The sequence below is a fragment of the Juglans microcarpa x Juglans regia genome, chromosome 6D (assembly GCF_004785595.1).
Source record: "Juglans microcarpa x Juglans regia isolate MS1-56 chromosome 6D, Jm3101_v1.0, whole genome shotgun sequence".
In the NCBI taxonomy this organism is placed as follows: domain Eukaryota; kingdom Viridiplantae; phylum Streptophyta; class Magnoliopsida; order Fagales; family Juglandaceae; genus Juglans; species Juglans microcarpa x Juglans regia.
This window is the reverse complement of record NC_054604.1, coordinates 31,695,709-31,714,128: the sequence shown is the minus strand read 5'-3', so window position 1 is coordinate 31,714,128 and position 18,420 is coordinate 31,695,709. Positions and strand designations below refer to the sequence as shown.

The 18,420-nt window shown below is 38.4% G+C and overlaps 1 protein-coding gene and 1 long non-coding RNA gene across 4 annotated transcripts in view; both read left to right on the top strand.

The window, feature by feature from the left end:
* LOC121234157 (protein unc-13 homolog) overlaps nt 1-18,420 on the top strand; it is a 35,802-nt gene that overhangs the window by 10,699 nt on the left and 6,683 nt on the right. For all 3 annotated transcript variants that reach the window (XM_041129982.1, XM_041129981.1, XM_041129984.1), the window contains 7 exons: nt 7,250-7,477; nt 7,723-7,803; nt 14,751-14,837; nt 14,941-15,126; nt 15,234-15,392; nt 17,363-17,455; nt 17,929-18,000. In XM_041129982.1, coding sequence (XP_040985916.1) covers nt 7,250-7,477; nt 7,723-7,803; nt 14,751-14,837; nt 14,941-15,126; nt 15,234-15,392; nt 17,363-17,455; nt 17,929-18,000 — 906 coding nt within the window. The remainder of the gene's footprint in view (nt 1-7,249; nt 7,478-7,722; nt 7,804-14,750; nt 14,838-14,940; nt 15,127-15,233; nt 15,393-17,362; nt 17,456-17,928; nt 18,001-18,420) is intronic.
* LOC121234158 lies at nt 557-6,229 on the top strand. Its single transcript, XR_005934334.1, has 3 exons — nt 557-1,349; nt 2,768-2,770; nt 5,196-6,229. It is a non-coding gene; the product is annotated as an uncharacterized LOC121234158 (long non-coding RNA).

The following is an 18,420-nucleotide window of genomic DNA, read 5'->3' as shown; positions in this document are numbered from 1 at the left end:
CAGATCATTTTCCTATTTTGCTAGATTGTGGAGGTATACATGGGGGTCGACAGTATTTTAAATTTGAAAATATGTGGCTTGGTGCTGATGGGTTTGAGGATAGGGTTAGGAGTTGGTGGACTTCTTATCAATTTACTAAAGGCCTTGAAGAATGACTTAAAGAAGTGGAATGTTGAAGTTTTCGGGAATGTTGATAATCAGAAAAAATGCTTTTTGGAGGAGTTGCAGGCTTTGGAGGATGGGGAGGAGACTGAGGCTATGAATGAGGAGGCAATGTTGAGGAAAAAAGAGGTGGTGACCGAGCTTGAAAGAACTTTGTTGAGGGAAGGGATATCTTGGAGGCAAAAGTCGAGGGCCCTTTGGTTGAAAAAGGGTGACAAATGTACAAAATGTTTTCACAGAATGACTAAGGTTAGGTCTGGATAGTGAGTTGAGATGAGATGGGTTGAGATGAATGTTGAAAACTAAATAAAATATTGTTAGAATATTATTTTTTAATATTATTATTGTTTTAAGATGTGAAAATTTTGAATTGTTTATTATATTATATTTTTCAATTGTTTATTATATTGTATGTGGAAATTTGTGAAAGTTATAATGATGAGATAAGATGGATTGAGATTAACTCTCTATCCAAACTGAGCCTAATTCACATAGGCGTAGTAACACTATTGAGATGCTTTATTCTGAAATTAATGTGCTTTCTTCCCCTACCGGGATTTAGGATCATATTGTGTAGTTTTATGAAGTTCTACTAACTGAGACGGCTGATTGGAGACCTACTCTTGATGGTTTGGTTTTTGATTCATTGGATTCTTTTTCTGCAAGCTGGTTGGAGAGACCGTTTGAGGAGAATGAGGTTTATCAGGTGGTTTGTGGAATGGTCAAAGATAAAGCTCCTAGCCCGGATGGTTTTTCCATGGGTTTTTTTCAAGTTTGTTGGGATGTTGTGAAAGTAGATGTGTTAAGGGTTTTCCAGAAAATTTTCAACTATCAAAAGTTTGAGAAGTCTCTTAATGCCACCTTCATCTCTCTTATTCCTAAAATAGCTGGAGCCTCTGAGTTGAAGGGTTTTTGCCCTATTAGCTTGGTAAGTGGGGTTTATAAGATAATTTCTAAGGTGCTTGCCAATCGCATGAGTACAATGATGGAAAAAATTATTTCTAAACCCCAAAATGCTTTTGTTCGGGGTAGGCAAATACTTGATTTGTTTGATTGCTAATGAATGTTTAGATAGCCGAATGAGGGAGGGTGTCTCGGGTGTCATTTGTAAGCTGGATATGGAGAAGGCGTATGATCATGTGAATTGAGATTTTTTTTTCTATATGCTTGGGAGATGTGGTTTTGGGGTGTGGGTTGCAGTTTTTGGCTTTACTTATTGCCATTGAAGCGGGCTATACACAGTCAAAGAAACCAGGGTAAAAAAAAAATAGCGGGAGCTTAAGCTTCTAACTTGGTCATTGATTTACGAAGGAAGCTCAAGCTGTGAAAAATTGTGTCTTGGAACGTTCGCGGATTCAATGAGGCGAATAAGTGACTTCGTATAAAAAATTTGCTGCGAGAGTGGAGGGCGGACATTGTATGTTTACAAGAAACTCAGCTGAAAAGTGTTTCTAGAAGGTTAATTCGAAGTGTTTGGAGTTGTACCTATGTGGATTGGGCCTTCCTTGCATCGAATGGGGCTTCGGGTGGAATTCTAGCGATGTGGGATAAAAGAGTTGTTGAAAAATTGGAGGTGTTTATGGGGGAGTATACAGTGGCATGCTCTTTTAAGAGCGTCAAATAATTTGGCTTTTGCGGGTTTATATGGTTCAAATGTAAACAACAATAGACGTTTCTTATGGGAGGAACTTGCAGGGGTTAAATAGTTGGTGGGAGTTTCCTTGGTGTATAGTAGGGGATTTTAATGTCATTAGATTCTCTAGTGAACGATCTGGTGAGAGTAGGATGCGCCTAGCTATGATAGAGTTCTCAGATTGTATCTTTGACTTGAACCTGCTAGATATTCCTCCTTTGAGGGGTTCCTTTACTTGGTCGAATAATCAGACTTGGTCCTGGCTGGACGGATTTCTAATCTCACTGGAGTGGGAGGTGCACTATCCGGAGGTGTACCAAAAGAGACTGCCATGTCTTTGCTTGGATCATTTTCTTATCTTGTTGGATTGTGGTGGCATTCGAAGCGGGCGAGGATACTTCAAGTTTGAAAACATGTGGCTGAAAATTGAAGGCTTTGTGAATAAGGTTAGGCAATGGTGGTCTTCTTACTAGTTCTACGGTAACCCCTCATACATCCTAGCTTGTAAGTTAAAAGTTTTGAAAAATGACCTTAACCTTTGGAATTCACAATCCTTTGGAGATATATGGGAGCGAAAAAAACTTATGGTGGAGGAGTTGCATCAGTTTGAGCGGATTCTTGAGGCTAGAGCCCTTTTATCAGAAGAATTATTACGCAAGATAGTTGGTTTCAGAATTAGAAAGAGTACTATTTTTAGAGGAGATTTCTTGGCGCCAGAACTCGAGAGCATTGTGGCTGAAAGAAAGGGACTGGAGCACAAAATTCTCTCATAAAAGAACTAATACCATTGAAATGTTGAATATTAATGGTATGGAGTGTAAGGAGGCCCCTGTGATTCATGACCATGTGGTGGATTTCTATGAACAACTGCTTACAGAAAATGAGGAATGGAGGCCAAAGTTGGATGGTCTCGTCTTTGACACTATTGAGCCCCAGGAAGCCTCTTGGTTGGAGAGGCATTTTGAAGAAGAGGAAGTGTATGATGTAGTAAGACGTATGGTTAAAGATAAGCTCCAGGTCCAGATGGCTTCTCAATGGGCTTCTTCCAAACTTGTTGGGAGGTGTTAAAAGTGGACATAATGAAGGTGTTTCAAGAAGTATCCTCGGTTGGAAAGTTTGAAAAATGCCTAAATGCTACTTTTATTGCGTTGATCCCGAAGAAGATTGGAGCGTCGGAGATTAAGGATTTTCAACCCATTAGCCTTGTGAATGCGGTGTATAAAATCATTTCCAAGGTTCTTGCTAACATATTGGGGGTAGTTTTGGGCAAGATCATTACAAAGCCACAAAGCATTTGTTAGGGGCAACAAATTTTGGATTTAGTCCTTATAGCGAATGAGGGCTTGGATAGCAAATTAAAGGCTGGCTCCATAGGAATTATTTGCAAACTAGATATGGAGAAGTCATATGACCACGTAAATTGGGATTTCCTCTTGTACTTGTTAGGGAGGTGCAGTTTTGGGGCTAGATGGCGTACCTGGATGAGTTGGTGCATTTCTATGGCCATATTCTTAGTATTGATAAATGGCTGCCCTACCGGTTTTTTCAGTTGCTCTCGAGGCTTAAGGCAAGGAGATCCTTTGTCCTCACTTCTCTTTGTTATCATTATGGAGGCCTTGAGTAGGATGATATCGGCGGTGGTTACGCATGGGTTTATGGCTGGATTTCCGATTGGTGATCCCAACAGTGGCATTATTACTTTATCTTATTTGCTTTTTATAGATGATATACTCCTATTCTGTGAGGCAGATCGAGACCAGTTGAGGGCATTGAAGGCTTTGTTATTATGTTTTGAAGTAGCATCAGGCTTGAAAGTTAATTTTGACAAGTCAGAGTTAGTGCCAGTGGGGAACGTGAGTAGCACAAGGCAACTAGCCAGTATTCTTGGGTGCAAGGTAGTTTTTATTCCCATGACTTGGGATTGCCGTTGGGGGCTGCCGCTAGGGTCTCATCCATATGGGATTTAGTCATAGAGAAGATAGAAAGGAAATTGGCAGGGTGGAAAAGATTGTTTTTGTCGAAAGGTGGCCGTTTGACTCTTATCAAGAGTACCTTTTCTAACTTGCCTATGTACTTCTTATCTTTGTTCCAATTGCCTACAAGGGTAGTGGTTCGTATTGATAAACTGTATTGTGATTTCTTATGGAGTGGGATAGGGGATGAATTCAAATTTCACCTGGTCAGTTGGGATAAGGTGTGTAGACCAATCTTGTCAGGTGGTTTGAGTATAAAAAATCTGATTCAATCGGGCCCTGCTTGGGAAGTGACTATGGAGGTATAACACGGAGACAGAAGCCTTATGGAAACTGGTGACTGATTGTAAATATGAAAGTTTTTTTTTTGGGGGAGGGGGGGGGGGGCTAGTGCACTGAAGAGGTAAATAGGGCCAGCGGTGTGGGAGTTTGGAAACACATTAGGCGTGGGTGGGGGGATTTTAGTAGCCACTCTAAATTGGTGTTGGGGAGGGGTTCTCGTATCAAGTTTTTGAGGGACATATGGTGTGGGAATGAGGGTCTAAAGGATGCCTTTCCAATGGTTTTCCAAGTGGCATGCTACAAGAAGCTTCAATAGAGGATCTTATGCTTCTATCAGGGGACCAAGTGCATTGGAACGTCACCTTTAGTATAGCGGCGCAAGATTGTGAAGTGGACATCATTGAGGCTTTTTTTTAGTCTTGTTTATTCTGTGAAGCCGAATAGACAACAAGCTGATAGGATGTGGTGGACTCCTGCAAGTAAGGGCATTTTCTCAGCTTGATCATACTATAAGTCCCTTTCCCAAGCCACTAATATTTTGTTCCCATGGAGGAGACTTTGGCGAAATAAGGCGCCCCCGAAAGCGATCTTCTTTATATGGACAACAGCATTGGGGAAGATTCTGACTACCGACAATTTGAGGAAGCGTCGGATAGTTATACTAGACTGATGTTGCATGTGTAAGAGATCTAGCGAGTAAGTGGAACACCTCTTGCTACATTGCGAGACAACTAGAGCCTTGTGGGTGGAAGGCTTTAGCCGGATAGAGTTATTTTTTGTTATGCCTGCAACTGTGGTAGATCTATTGGCCAGTTGGACACTTTCAAGAGGAGTTCAACAAATCAAGGTGGTGTGGAAAATGATCTTGATCTGCATTATGTGGTGTATATGGCAAGAGTGCAATGATCGGACTTTCGAAAACAAGGAGCGGTCTTTGAAGGAACTTAGAACTCTATTTTTCCGTAATTTATTTCTATGGGCCATTGCTTTAGATTTTAATGGCCTGAATTTTCATGATTTTCTAGTTTTCCTTACTTCGACCTAGATAGATCTTATCTCTTGTATATCATCTTGTGTACTTGGGTTTTGCCTATCTCTATTAATATAATATCCATTACTTATAAAAAAAATGTGGTTTTGGGGAGAGGTGTTGTGCGTGGATTAGACATTGTGTCTTTACTGCTCGGTTTTCAGTGTTAGTTAATGGAAATCCTTGTGGTTTTTTTCATAGCTCTTGTGGATTGAGACAGGAGGATTTGTTATCCCCTTTCCTCTTTGTCATTATCATGGAAGTTTTGAGTTGAATGGTGGAGGTTGTTGTAAGGGGGATTTTCTTTTTGGATTTACGGTGGGAAATGTTAACCATGGCTTTTTCACACTTTCTCATCTTCTTTTTGTAGATGATACTATTATTTTTTTGTGATGCTAATCGTGGACAGATTCAAGCCTTTAGGGCTATTTTACTATGTTTTGAAGTTGTATCAGGCCTTAAGGTAAACTTCGGTAAGTCGGAGATGGTTCCGGTGGGAGGGGTGCAGGTTATTAATTGTTTGGCGGAGTTTTTGGGGTGTAAAGTTGCTGCTCTAACTATGAAATAACTTGGCCTTCCACTGGGGGCGTCTTTAAGGCTAAGTCTATTTGGGATTGGGTAGTTGATAAGATTGAGAAAAGGCTGGCGGGTTGGAAGAGGTTATATCTATCAAAAGGGGGTAGAATCACTTTTATTAAAAATACTCTTTCGAATCTCCCAGCTTATTACCTTTCTTTATTTCCTTTGCCTGCAGGGGTGGGAAACTGAATTGAAAAATTATTTCGTACATTTTTGTGGGGAGGAATGGGTGAGGAGACTAAAATCCACCTTGTTAGTTGGAATAGAGTTTGTTCTTCTATTTCAAATGGTGGCTTGGGGGTTCGAAATTTAAGTAGTTTTAACGAAGCCTTATTGGGGAAATGGTTGTGGAGGTATCAATTGGAAGGGGAGTCGTTGTGGAGGGAGATTATAGATCGGAAATATGGATGTGATTTGGGGTGGGGGGGAGGGGGGGGGGGGGTTGGTGTTCTAAGGAGGTTAGGGGGACTTATGGTGTGAGTCTTTGGAAATTTATTAGAAAGGGATGGGAGAATTTTGTTAAACATATGAACTTTGTTGTGGGTGAGGGTTCAAGGATCCGTTTTTCGTTTGATACTTGGTGTGGTGATCGGGCTCTTTTTGGTTTGATACTTGGTGTGCTCTGGTTATCTTTCTTATAGCAGCTCATCAGTATGCCTGTTTCTGTTGTGTTAGTCCATTCTAGTGGAATCTTGCAGTGGGATGTTGGTTTTACTAGAGCTGTACAGGACTGGGAACTTGGTGAGGTGTCTGATTTTTTCAGCTTCCTATATTCCTTGCAGGTTGGGGGTAGTGAGAGGGATAATTTGACATGGAAGCATACGGGTAGTAAAAAGTTCTCGGTATGGTCTTATTACAAGGTATTGTTTGTTCAGCATTGTTCTCCTTTTCCATGGAAGCGTATTTGGAGGTCTCATGTGCCTTCCAAAGTAGAGTTTTTCATATGGACAGCATCACTTGGAGACATTTTGACGATCGATAATTTGAGAAAGCGGGGTTTTGTTATTATGAAGTGGTGCTTCATGTGTAAGAAACATGAGGAATCTGTGGATCATTTACTTTTGCACTATGAGGTGGCAAAGGCATTGTGGGATGGTGTGTTCAGTAGGGTTGGGCTGGTTTGGGTGATGCCGATGAAAGTAGTGGACTTGCGTGCGGGATGGGGCTTTGTAGTTCTAAACAAGTGGCTGTGGTGTGGAATATGGTTCCTTTGTGTCTCATGTGGTGTATTTGGTGGGAAAGGAACGAGCGATGCTTTAATAATAAGGAGCGCACTATGGAGGAAATCTGGAAATTCTTTGTATTTTCTTTATTGCAATGGTTTTCTGCTTTAGGGCTTGATGGAGCTTCAGCTCATGATTTTCTGTCATCTTTTTCCCCTTCTTAGAATGTAATTAGGTGTTTTCTTTTGTATACTTCTTGTTTACATGGGCTTCGCCTATTACATTTGTTGAATAAAATTTCTTTTTACTTGTAAAAAAATAAAATAAAATATTTGCAGTAGTTATATGCTCATTTGTAAAAACACATTATTGCACTATGCTTCAGTATGATTTTAGTATTTAGTCTTTGCAATTCTCCCTATTGAAGTATGTAGGGACAGATGAAGCTGCGCTATTAGATTATGCACTTCTGGAGTTGCAGAAGGTTATATCTGCCGAAAATAATGATGGGCAGGAGCATTACATGGATAGCCTAACATGTTCAAGGCAATGCAATGGCAGTGAAAGGAAGTTAAGTTTGGTGCAGGCCATTTTCTTCTCAATAAGCAGTTGGTGTGACAGTAAGCTGCAAGACTATCATCTACATTTCAGTCAGGTCAATTTCTATTCTTCAATAGTTTTCCAGATTGTTTTATTCCATTGTTCCAATTTAAGTGTATGGACTCCACTTCTCGACTGTTTGCCTAATTTATTTGTTTATTTTTGCTAAACCCTATGTATTTTTGTTCTGACTAATATGAACTTGAATGCTCATGTTTGTCACTTTTGACTTATTTTCGTTGGATCCTTCAAAGTTTATATTCACAGGTGTTCCTTCTACTTATAAGATTCTTGTTTCAGAAACCTGATGACTTTACGAGGATGATCAACCTGGTCTCAGCAGTTGGCATTCTTACTCCTGGAGATCTTGGCGATATCAAGGTTTGTTTTGCTGCAGTGTGAGTTCGCATTCATTTGTGGTAGTGGAAGGAAATGTATACTGCTTGCAGGATCCACTGTTTAAATGAAACATATTTCTTTTTCAGGCAGTTGGTTTTTGATAAATATTTTGTAGTCTATGCCCTGCTACCTTTTAAACCTTAATAATTTTTTCTTTTTCATTCATGGGTGTGCATGTTCTATCCCCGTAAACACCCCTTGACCTCTTTTAATATATCTTTGCTACTTGCATTTAGAAATTGAAGGAAAAACTTTATGGAGATGAATTCAAATCCTTGAAACTTCTTAATGTCTTGGATATTGAGGGACAGAATAAGCTTGCAAACTTCAAATGATTTTGGTAAAATGTTGTAGCTTGATTTTCCTGGCCTCCCTCAAAATGTGGATAGGGATGCAAACATTTTCACTGTAGGCAGTAGGGAGGGAGGGAAAAAAAGAATAAACTAGTAACTTTGATTTTTTTAATTCCCTGTGTACTTGGGCTACATTCATAGGTTTCCATTATTAAAATTATAAGCGTTTTAAAAAAACGACTGTCTTGATAACTGTAGTTTTCTTGAGAAGAAGAATAATCATTCTTATTATTTTCCAACAGAAACGATTACAATATAAATAGAAGAGGAAGGCCACCAAATCAGGAAGGCCACCTAATCAGTAAATCAAATCAGCAAATTTCTAGGCTATAAAACAGGAAACAGAAATATTTAAAATCTGAAATAGTTATTTCAGATTTTATCTAAAAATAGAACTTCCTAATCTATCTCCTAGAAATTCAAAATATTTAAAACAGAGTTTCCTAACTTATTTCCTAGAAATCCGACACCCCCTCCTCAAGTTGGAGCGTAGATATCTATCATGCCCAACTTGTTTACAAAGAACTCAAAATTAGGTCTGAAAAGTCCTTTAGTGAAGATATCGGCTATTTGTTGAGTAGTAGGAACAAAGGGCATGCAAACAGCGCCACTATCAATCTTCTCCTTTATGAAGTGTCTGTCAATCTCTACATGCTTGGTGCGATCATGTTGTACTGGATTTTGAGCAATACTTATGGCAGCTTTGTTGTCACAATATAACTTCATTGGCATGTTCACTGCCATCCTTAGCTCTTCAAGGATTCTCTTCAGCCATAGCATCTCACAAACACCGATAGCCATAGCCCTATATTCTGCCTCAGCACTGCTCTTTGCAACCATATTTTGTTTCTTGCTTCGCCATGTGACCATATTTCCCCAGACATAAGTACAGTATCCTGACGTGGATCTCCTGTCAATAACTGAGCCTGCCTAATCTGCATCAGTGTATGCCTCTATGTTCTGTTGTGTGGTCTTTTGGAAGAGTAAACCCTTGCCTGGTGTACTTTTCAAGTACCTAAGAATCCGATAAACTGCTTCAAGATGTTTCTCATATGGTGAGTGCATAAACTGACTTACCAAACTCACAGCAAAAGCAATATCGGGCCGTGTATGTGATAAGTAAATTAACTTTCCCACCAACTTTTGGTACTGAGTTGTATTCACTGGATCACCTTCCTTGTCATCTCCAAGTTTCTGATTTGGATCAATTGGAGTGTCTGCTGGCCTACACCCGTTCATCCCAGTTTCTTTAAGGAGGTCAAGAACATACTTCCGTTGAGAGACAACAATCCCTTTCTTCGACCTAGCAACCTCCATTCCAAGGAAATACCTCAGAGGTCCTAAGTCCTTGATCTCAAATGTTGATGAGAGGGAAGTCTTCAATCGGTTCATCTCAAGTGCGTCATCTCCAGTGAGAATTATATCATCTACATACACAATCAGAATTGTTATTTTCCCATCCTGTGAATGTCTTGTAAACATCGTATGATCACTTTGCCCTTGAGTATACCCCTGACCTTTAACAAACTGAGTGAATTTCTCAAACCAGGCTCTTGGTGATTGTTTTAACCCATATAAGGACTTTTTCAGTTTACACACTTTTGTGCCAAAATTTTCACCAAATCCTGGAGGTGCATCTATGTACACTTCTTCCTCCAGACCTCCATTGAGAAATGCATTTTTTACGTCCAACTGTTACAAAGGCCAGTCACAATTAGCAGCAAGTGATAAAAGAACTCTTACAGTGTTTAGTTTTGCAACTGGGGCGAATGTCTCTAAGTAATCAATGCCATAGGTCTGAGTGAATCCCTTGGCAACCAATCGAGCTTTATACCGTTCTAGAGAGCCATCAGATTTATACTTGACTGTAAACACCCATTTACTCCCTACAGTTGTTTTTCCTCTTGGTAGATCAACTAACTCCCATGTACCATTTTTTTCAAGAGCTTTCATCTCCTCGAAAATAGCCTCCTTCCACTCAGGAATTTTTAGAGCATCCTGCACAGTATTAGGGATCTCCATACAAGACAATTGTGAGGTAAAAGCACAAAAAACAGGTGAGAGATTTTCATATGACACATAATTGGATAATGGATGTTGGGTGCAAGATCTCACACCCTTCCGGACAGCAATGGGAAGTTCAGAATCATCAACCTCAGGATTAGACTCAGACTCGGGTTCAGAACTAGAAGATGAAATAGGTTGAACATGAGGTAAGGGTTCAGTGAGGACATTACCTAGAGGAATTACGGATTCTGGGCAGTGCAAAGGATTGGAAGACTCTTTCTTTCGAGTTGTCTTCTGTCGCGAGTAGACAATGTCAAATGGTACCAATGCTATGTTTTCAGTTTCTGTCTCTCCTTTGTGAACATCATGAGATGGCACTGGAGGGAGACCTGCCTTTTCAGTATCTAAACAACTGGACTCATTTTCCCCTGGTATAATAAAGCTTGGGTTTTCAGGGTGAATAATCAGGTCTGGAGAAGGATCATTTGGCAAATTTTCAGTTTGAAAAAAATCATGAAAACCAGCCGAATCTTTGTTTTGGTTCCCCCCTGAAGATGAGGCATAAAATATGGAAGTAATTCAAAAAGGTAACATCCATGGTAACAAACATTTTTTTTGAAGTAGGTTCAAAACAGTTATACCCCTTTTGAGTGGGAGCATAGCCAACAAACACACATTTTGTGGCTCGGGGTTCAAGTTTTCCTCGATTATTACTATGGATATGAACAAAAGCGGTACAACCAAATATCTTTAGTGGTAAAGAAGAAGAAAGCCGATTTGTTGGATAACACTTATGAAAAACATCAAAAGGTGTTGCAAAGCTTAAAACCTTATTCGGCGTTCTATTTATTAGATATGTAGCAGTAAGAATGGCTTCACCCCAAAGATATTTAGGTACTTGACTGGTAAAAAGTAAAGCCCGAGCTACTTCCAATAAGTGTTTGTTCTTTCTTTCAGCCACACCATTCTGTTGTGGAGTGTCGACACAAGAGCTTTGATGAACAATTCCTTTTTCAAGAAAAAACTAGCCCAAAATGTTTTTGAAATATTCTCGACCATTATCACTCTGCAATATCTGAATGTTTTTTTGAAATTGTGTGTACCATGGTGTAAAAAGTTTTGAAAATTTGTTTGACTTCAGATTTTTCCGTCATCAAATAAACCCAACTTAATCTCGTGTGATCATCAATAAAGGTCACAACCATTTTTTTCCAAAATGAGTAGATGTTCTACAAGGGCCCCATATGTCACTATGAATGACAGTAAATGGAGTAGTTGGTTTGTAGGGTTAGGTAGAAAAAGATGCACGATGATGTTTAGCAAATTGACAAACTTCACATTGAAAAGAAGTTGGACTTTTATTCCGAAATAAATTGGGAAACAAGTATTTTAAATACTGAAAACTAGGATGGCCTAACCTATAATGCCATAACAGAATATCATTTTCCTTAGAAACAGAAATAGAATTTAAGCAAGTATTTTGACATTGTCTACTCGAGTTAGGTCCATCTTCAAAATAATAGAGTCCATCTTTTTCCTTAGCACTGCCAATCATCCTCCCCGTGGTCAAGTCCTGAAATTCACAAAAGGAAGAATAGAAATTAGCTTGATACTGGTGATTAGAGGTAATTTTACTGATGGACAACAAATTGCAAGACAAATTAGGAACGTGGAGCACATCATGGAGTGTTAACAACGAAGTGAGTTTGATAGTTCCTATCCCGGCAATTACCGAGAGTGAACCATCTGCAATTTTGACCCTTTTATTGCCTGCACACGGACTATAGGATGAGAATAATTTGGAGCAACCAATCATATGATCAGTTGCACCGGAATCAATTATCCAAGAATGAATAGAATTAGGAATAACACCTAAAAATGCATGAGCAAGAGTGTTACCCTTCTGTACGAAAGAACAAGACGGTGTTAAGGACAGCTTTGGAGATTGAAATAATTTGTACAGGTGCTCTAATTGTTCCTTGGTAAAAGGTACTGCATCTGAGTTGGTAGAAGGCTCCTGAGTCTCTTCAGCAGTGACTTGGTAGGCATGGCCATCTCGTTTGGATTTTGGCTTCCAATTTGCAGGTTTACCATGAAGCTTCCAGCACGTCTCCTTCTTATGCCATGGTTTTTTGCAATGCTCACACCTTGGTTTATTACGCCCGTCATTGTCAGAATCAACACTCTTTGACACAAGAGCAGAATTTTCAGGATCCATGATTAAACCAGTTCGGTATTGCGCAACATGATTTTCCTTCTGGACTCCTCACGTCTAACTTCAGAAAAAACTTCCCGGATAGAGGGCAATGGTTGCCTGCCGAGAATGCGACCTCATACCTCGTCCAAACTTCGAGTAAGACCAGCTAAGAACATGTAAACCCTGTCGTTTTCCTCTCTCTTCTTGTGACGAGCATAGTCATTCGAATTTTCCCAAACATCCTCATAACACTGATCAAGTTCCTGCCATAACGTTACCAATTCGTTGTAATAAGTCGTAACATCGCGATCATTTTGCTTGGATTTCCAAAGTCGAGTTTTCAACTCAAAAATTTGAGAAGAATTCTCCAGGTCTGAATAAAGATCTCGAACAGCCTCCCAGACATCTTGAGCAGTGGGAAGAAATAAGTGAGGTTTTCCAATGGTAGGTTCCATGGAATTGATGAGCCAAGCAATAACAAGAGAATTTTCTGACTGCCATTTTTTTTTATTAGGGTCACCAGTGGCAGGTTTTGATATTTCGCCAGTCAAATGCCCAAACTTGCCTCTGCCATCGATTGCCAATTTGACGGACTGAGCCCACTCGAGATAGTTGTGCCCATTGAGTTTTGTAGCTGTGAGATAAGGAGCTGAATTCTGGGAATAGGAATCAGCAGAGACATGCGTGGGAGGGATAGTGGAATTGGATAGTGGAATTGGGTGGAATTGTCTCGGAAATACCAGAAGAGTCTGAAGAGACGATAGGATTACTTAGGGCGCCGGTCATCGCTGCCTTATATGACATCATCAGAAGAAAGGAGAAAATAGGAAAAGAGAACCTGGCTCTGATACCATGTAGTTTTCTTGAGAAGAAGAATAATCATTCTTATTATTTTCCAACAGAAACGATTACAATATAAATAGAAGAGGAAGGCCACTCAGGAAGGCCACCTAATCAGTAAATCAAATCAGCAAATTTCTAGGCTATAAAACAGGAAACAGAAATATTTAAAATCTGAAATAGTTATTTCAGATTTTATCTAAAAATAGAACTTCCTAATCTATCTCCTAGAAATTCAAAATATTTAAAACAGAGTTTCCTAACTTAGAAATCCGACAATAACATATTTTACATGTACTTCACTAGCCTCCCTTGATTCAAAATTAATGAGAGATCTAATACACCCATTTTCACAGGAGGAAGGGAGGGAGAAAATAAACTAGTAATTCAATTGATTTTGGTTATTTGAGTGACGGTTGATTACTTGACTTTGCTAGCCTTCCTTCAAAATTGGTTAGAGGCCCAATCTACTGTATGCAGTTGGTAAATATGCTAATCTTCTAGATGAAATTGATTTTTCTCGATGGGCCACATGTTGAGTATCAACAATGAATATGATAGATCCTTCATAGGAAGGGTCATCTCTTAGTTACTTTCTTCCTCAAAATTTTGCATCTTTGGATGGCTATTCTCTTCCAGGAGACTGTTGCAGACTTGCATCCTTGATCTTGAGATTTTGTATGACTGGATGGATGCTCTAGACGGTTTTCATAGTAAAAAATCTTAAGACTCTTGGTTTTGGTCAATGGATCTTCTTTGTCTATATTCTGAGGAGAGAGTTGCTCCATCTCCTTGGTATTGTCCGGCAGCTGCTAGATTGTGGGTTGTTTCCTTTGCAATGTAGGAATTTCTCGTTCTCTTCTTATGGGTTAAAGGACCTTGTTGGTTGTTGGTTTTGTGGGTTCCACGTGTTGTTTTCATGCCGCCTATCCTTTTTATGATGGTCTTGTTATCAACTGGAAGAATTGAATTTCATGAATTTCGATGCAAAGAGGTTGGGTACTCTTTTTTTTTTTTTTAATTCGAATTTTATTAAAGAAAGGCGAAGCCAAGTACTCGGGACATATACAAGAGCAACACCTAGGCATGGGTATCTAAAGATACAAGGAAATCATGTATGTTCATGCCATTGAAGTCTATTACAATCAATCAATGAAACAAAGTTTGAAGAAAAAAAGTTTGAACAAGAGGTTGGGTGCTTATAATTAATAAATAGAAGTATAAGAGTGTGCCCTCTTTAACAATTGCTAACCTCATTGCAAGAAGTTTTTTAGAAGTGATAGATGGTATTATGGATGGGACTGGGTGTTTTTCGCCTTTCTTTTCTTCCTTTACTATGTGATGAGGTGCCCCCACTTTTTCCTCGGTTTTGACATGTTCCTCATGAATGAAAAACAAGGGTTTGAGTTCTGCTGAATCTTGTTCTTCATGTTGCTGGAAAGTAGTTACTCTCATAACATCCTAATGACAACCCTTCTGAATCTAGTCATATTGACTAAGATAATTGGATCAATCACTTGTATTTTATGCAGTTAATTAGCTTGAATGCTATGAATGAGAGTGCAACGAGAAAACTGAAAACATATGTGGAGAGATCAATAAAATCCGCATATAGCCGGGTGAGTCAAATGTTTCGTTTCACCTAAAATTTGTTTATTTATGGTTATATATGTTATGCTTGCCCATTACTGTTGGATAAAATGGATATGATTATACTGATAGGTAGCAAATACCATAGATCTTGAGTCTAAGGTGGTAAGGACACATCCTTTGGCCCTGCTTGCAAATGAGCTAAGATTGATTGCTCAGAGAGAGTTCAATGTGTTCTTCCCGGCACTATGTCATTGGTGCCCTGAATCTGGAATGATTGCTGCCAAGCTATTGCACCAGATTTATGGGGAAAAACTGGTCAGTTTCTTTATTTGTTTAACAAAAATGAGTTCTCTCATATTGCTGCTGGTTTATATTTATTAATTTGCTGTATTTTTCTGGCTATGGTGTTTCTCACTTCTTAGAAACCATTTCTTGGGGGGGTGTCATCTCTTTCTGAAGAGGTCAGATCAGTGCTTTCAGCTGCTTGTTTGTTGGACCATGACCTGACTCAGCTATATATTTCTGCTTGTGAAGTAAATAGGCAGCATGACCATCTCAACCATGAGCTGGACCACTATCCGGTTTGATATTCTTTTCTTCTCTTTTTTTTTTTTTTTTTTTGAACGTGAGAAATATCAGTGCCTTGATTCCAAGTACATATATTCATAATTTTTTGTTACAACTTTACAGTATGGTTTTGTTTGCAACATTCGTTGTTATGTCCCTTGGTTATGAACTGCTATACATTTTTTCATTTACATTTACTACCCAAAGGAATAATGATATAGACACAACTATTTTACAGCTGTTAAGATAAATATTTTTTTGATGAGTATTCTAAAATGTTATCGAAACTAGTAAACAGGCACAGCCCAAGTATACAAGAAGTATACAACAATGAACACCTAATTACAAGTTAGGAGCTAGAAAGTGATACAAGAAAATCATGTAAGCTGGCTCCATCAAAAACACTGGCAAAGGCCCAAAGAAATAAATTATGGGAGAAGAAACTTCTAAGCTCATCCAGACAGCAGTCCCTATCTTCAAAGCTTTGGTCATTCCTTTCAAGCCAGAGACACCACATGATACATAAATGAATTATTATCCATACATCCGCAAGCGAACAAATCTACCACCCTCTTAAGCATCATCCATGCAATTCCAATCTTGTTAAAAATCTCAGTTAATAACATCCTCACCACCTCACAATGAAGTAAAAGATGATCCACAGACTAACCACTCTTCTTACACATGTAGCACCAATCCATCATGAAAAGTCCTTACTTTCTCAAATTGTCCATAATCAATATTTTCCCAAGAGATGCAGTCCAACCGAAGAAAACAATTCCAGGTGGCACCTTACTTTTCCAAATGTTTTAAGATAAATATTAAATATAAATGATTAAATCTACCTTTTCCCATTAGTTTGAGCTTTTGGGACAAATGGTGATTTCACATGGTATTAGAGCCAGGTTCTGTGTTCGGATCCTGACTCTACACTCTATTCAATTTAATTAAATATTTCATATGTTGGGCCCACTTATTACGGGGGGGAGTATTAAGACAAATATAAATGATTGAATCTACCTCTTTCCATCAACTTAAGCTGTTGGGACAAGTGGTGATTTCACAACAATCAGTCCATGTGACAATGCCATTTTATAAAAATTTTTTTTTTTTTTAATTTTGGGTTTTCCACATGATTTGAATTTCAAATTTCACGTAGCCACATTTTAATTTACAAAGACTTGTAAAGAGAAATGTAAAGAGTTGCGTATGTGTCATTACTATCACCCAAATAATTAACTGTATGTGTTTCTCTAATTCAGTTGCTATTAACACCATTTTACTCTTTCCTGTTGGGCATATGTTCATGTTTTGTTTCAGTTTGTTGTGCAACAATGATAGTGGTGATTCTGTTCTGGAGGTTAATTCTTTAATTTATAGATAACCTTATATAAGTCAACAAAATTTCATTGCCATTTTTTTTAAAGAAAGAGGACAGTACCCCCAACTTTTATTTAAGACCCTCACTTATTCGGATGAACACCTTTTATAGAAAGGAGTTTAGGGGTTACAAAAATCCCAAAACCAAACTCTAAAAAGTATTTCAGCAAGCAACTAAAATTCTATAGTTTAACCTACTAAAAATTCTTTTCCATTTGCACGCTTCAACTCTGCTTCAATTGCGTCTAACATGTGTGTTGAATCTCATATGTTCTCCATGCGAAGTGATGTTCAGATGATCATGCTGTTTTCGGGGAATAAATACTGCTTATGTTCAGGAACTTGATAGCATTACACTATGTTTAGTATGCATTTGTATGCTCCTGGGTTTGATGTTGCATTTGTATGCTTCTGGGTTTGATGTTACAAAGAACAGGCTAATGATGGTGCTCAGATGATTGATTCCGTGCTTGAGCTGATAATTGTAATTTGATATTATTTTTTTGCTACAGAGTTTTTATCAAAAAATATGCTTGATCTGCCTCAGCCTAATTTAGATAAAAAGGTGAGAAAATCAGTTGTTGTTTCGTTCCTGCATCTGCAGATTGGAGAAGTTGCTAAACCATTAATTCTTGAGTGGGTGATTGCTCAGAATTCACGTATCCTGGAATGGACTGGACGTGTATTTGATCTTGAGGTCGGTTCCATACTGAGTAATGGTTTCATTTAAAATTTTGGTTATTAATCGGGTGGCCATCTACGTAGAAAAAATATGTAATTGGATGACCACCTGGTTTAGTATTAGTTTTAAGGAAGAAAATATAAGAAAGGAAGATGACAACTGAACAAGAAAAGGCTATGCTTTTAGTTATGTTAGACATAAGCTTTGGTGGGAGAGAAATGATAGAAGCTTTGAGGATTGCAAGAGGACAATGGATGAGCTTAAGTTTTCCTTTTATGGGCTGGGGTCATTGATTTTAATGGGCTAAATGTACATGATTTCTATTTTCAGTTGTAAACTCTAGTTAGGAACTTCTCATGTATGCATCCTGTGTACTTGGGCTATACCTTATTTTGTTATGAATACAACTCTTGATTACCTATAAAAAAATGGAGATTTATGTCTCTTTATGCATGTTTTGCCTTCCATATGTTTTTGGGCTTGTGCAGGCATGGGAGCCTTTATCATCTCAGCAAAGACTGGCTGCATCAGCAGTTGAAGTTTTTAGGATCATTGAAGAGGTAAATACTATACTGTAACAATTATTTTGATGCATCTTGTCCAAAAAGCAAGAAAAAAACCATTGGATTTAAATATTGATTTTTCATTCTTTTAGTTTTATGGAGGTTGCTTAGTTGAGCTTCTTGTAGGCGAGTGCTCTCTTTGACTTTTAAATGTCTATCTTCGTGTTCTAGTGGTCATTGTAGGTTGTAATTATTGCTATTGAGTTCCAGTTGTTTAGATTTTTTATCTTTTTGTTTCCTGATTCTTTCTATTTAGGTGCTCCTGCTGTATACGTGTTGTGTGCTTGGGTACCGTTTGGACTCTATAAAATTTTTTTGACAAATGTGCTCTTGATAAAATTGAATCACTTATAAAAAAATTATTGCTATTGAAATCTAAAGAACCTACAAAAGAAGAACAAGATAAAAATGTCAATG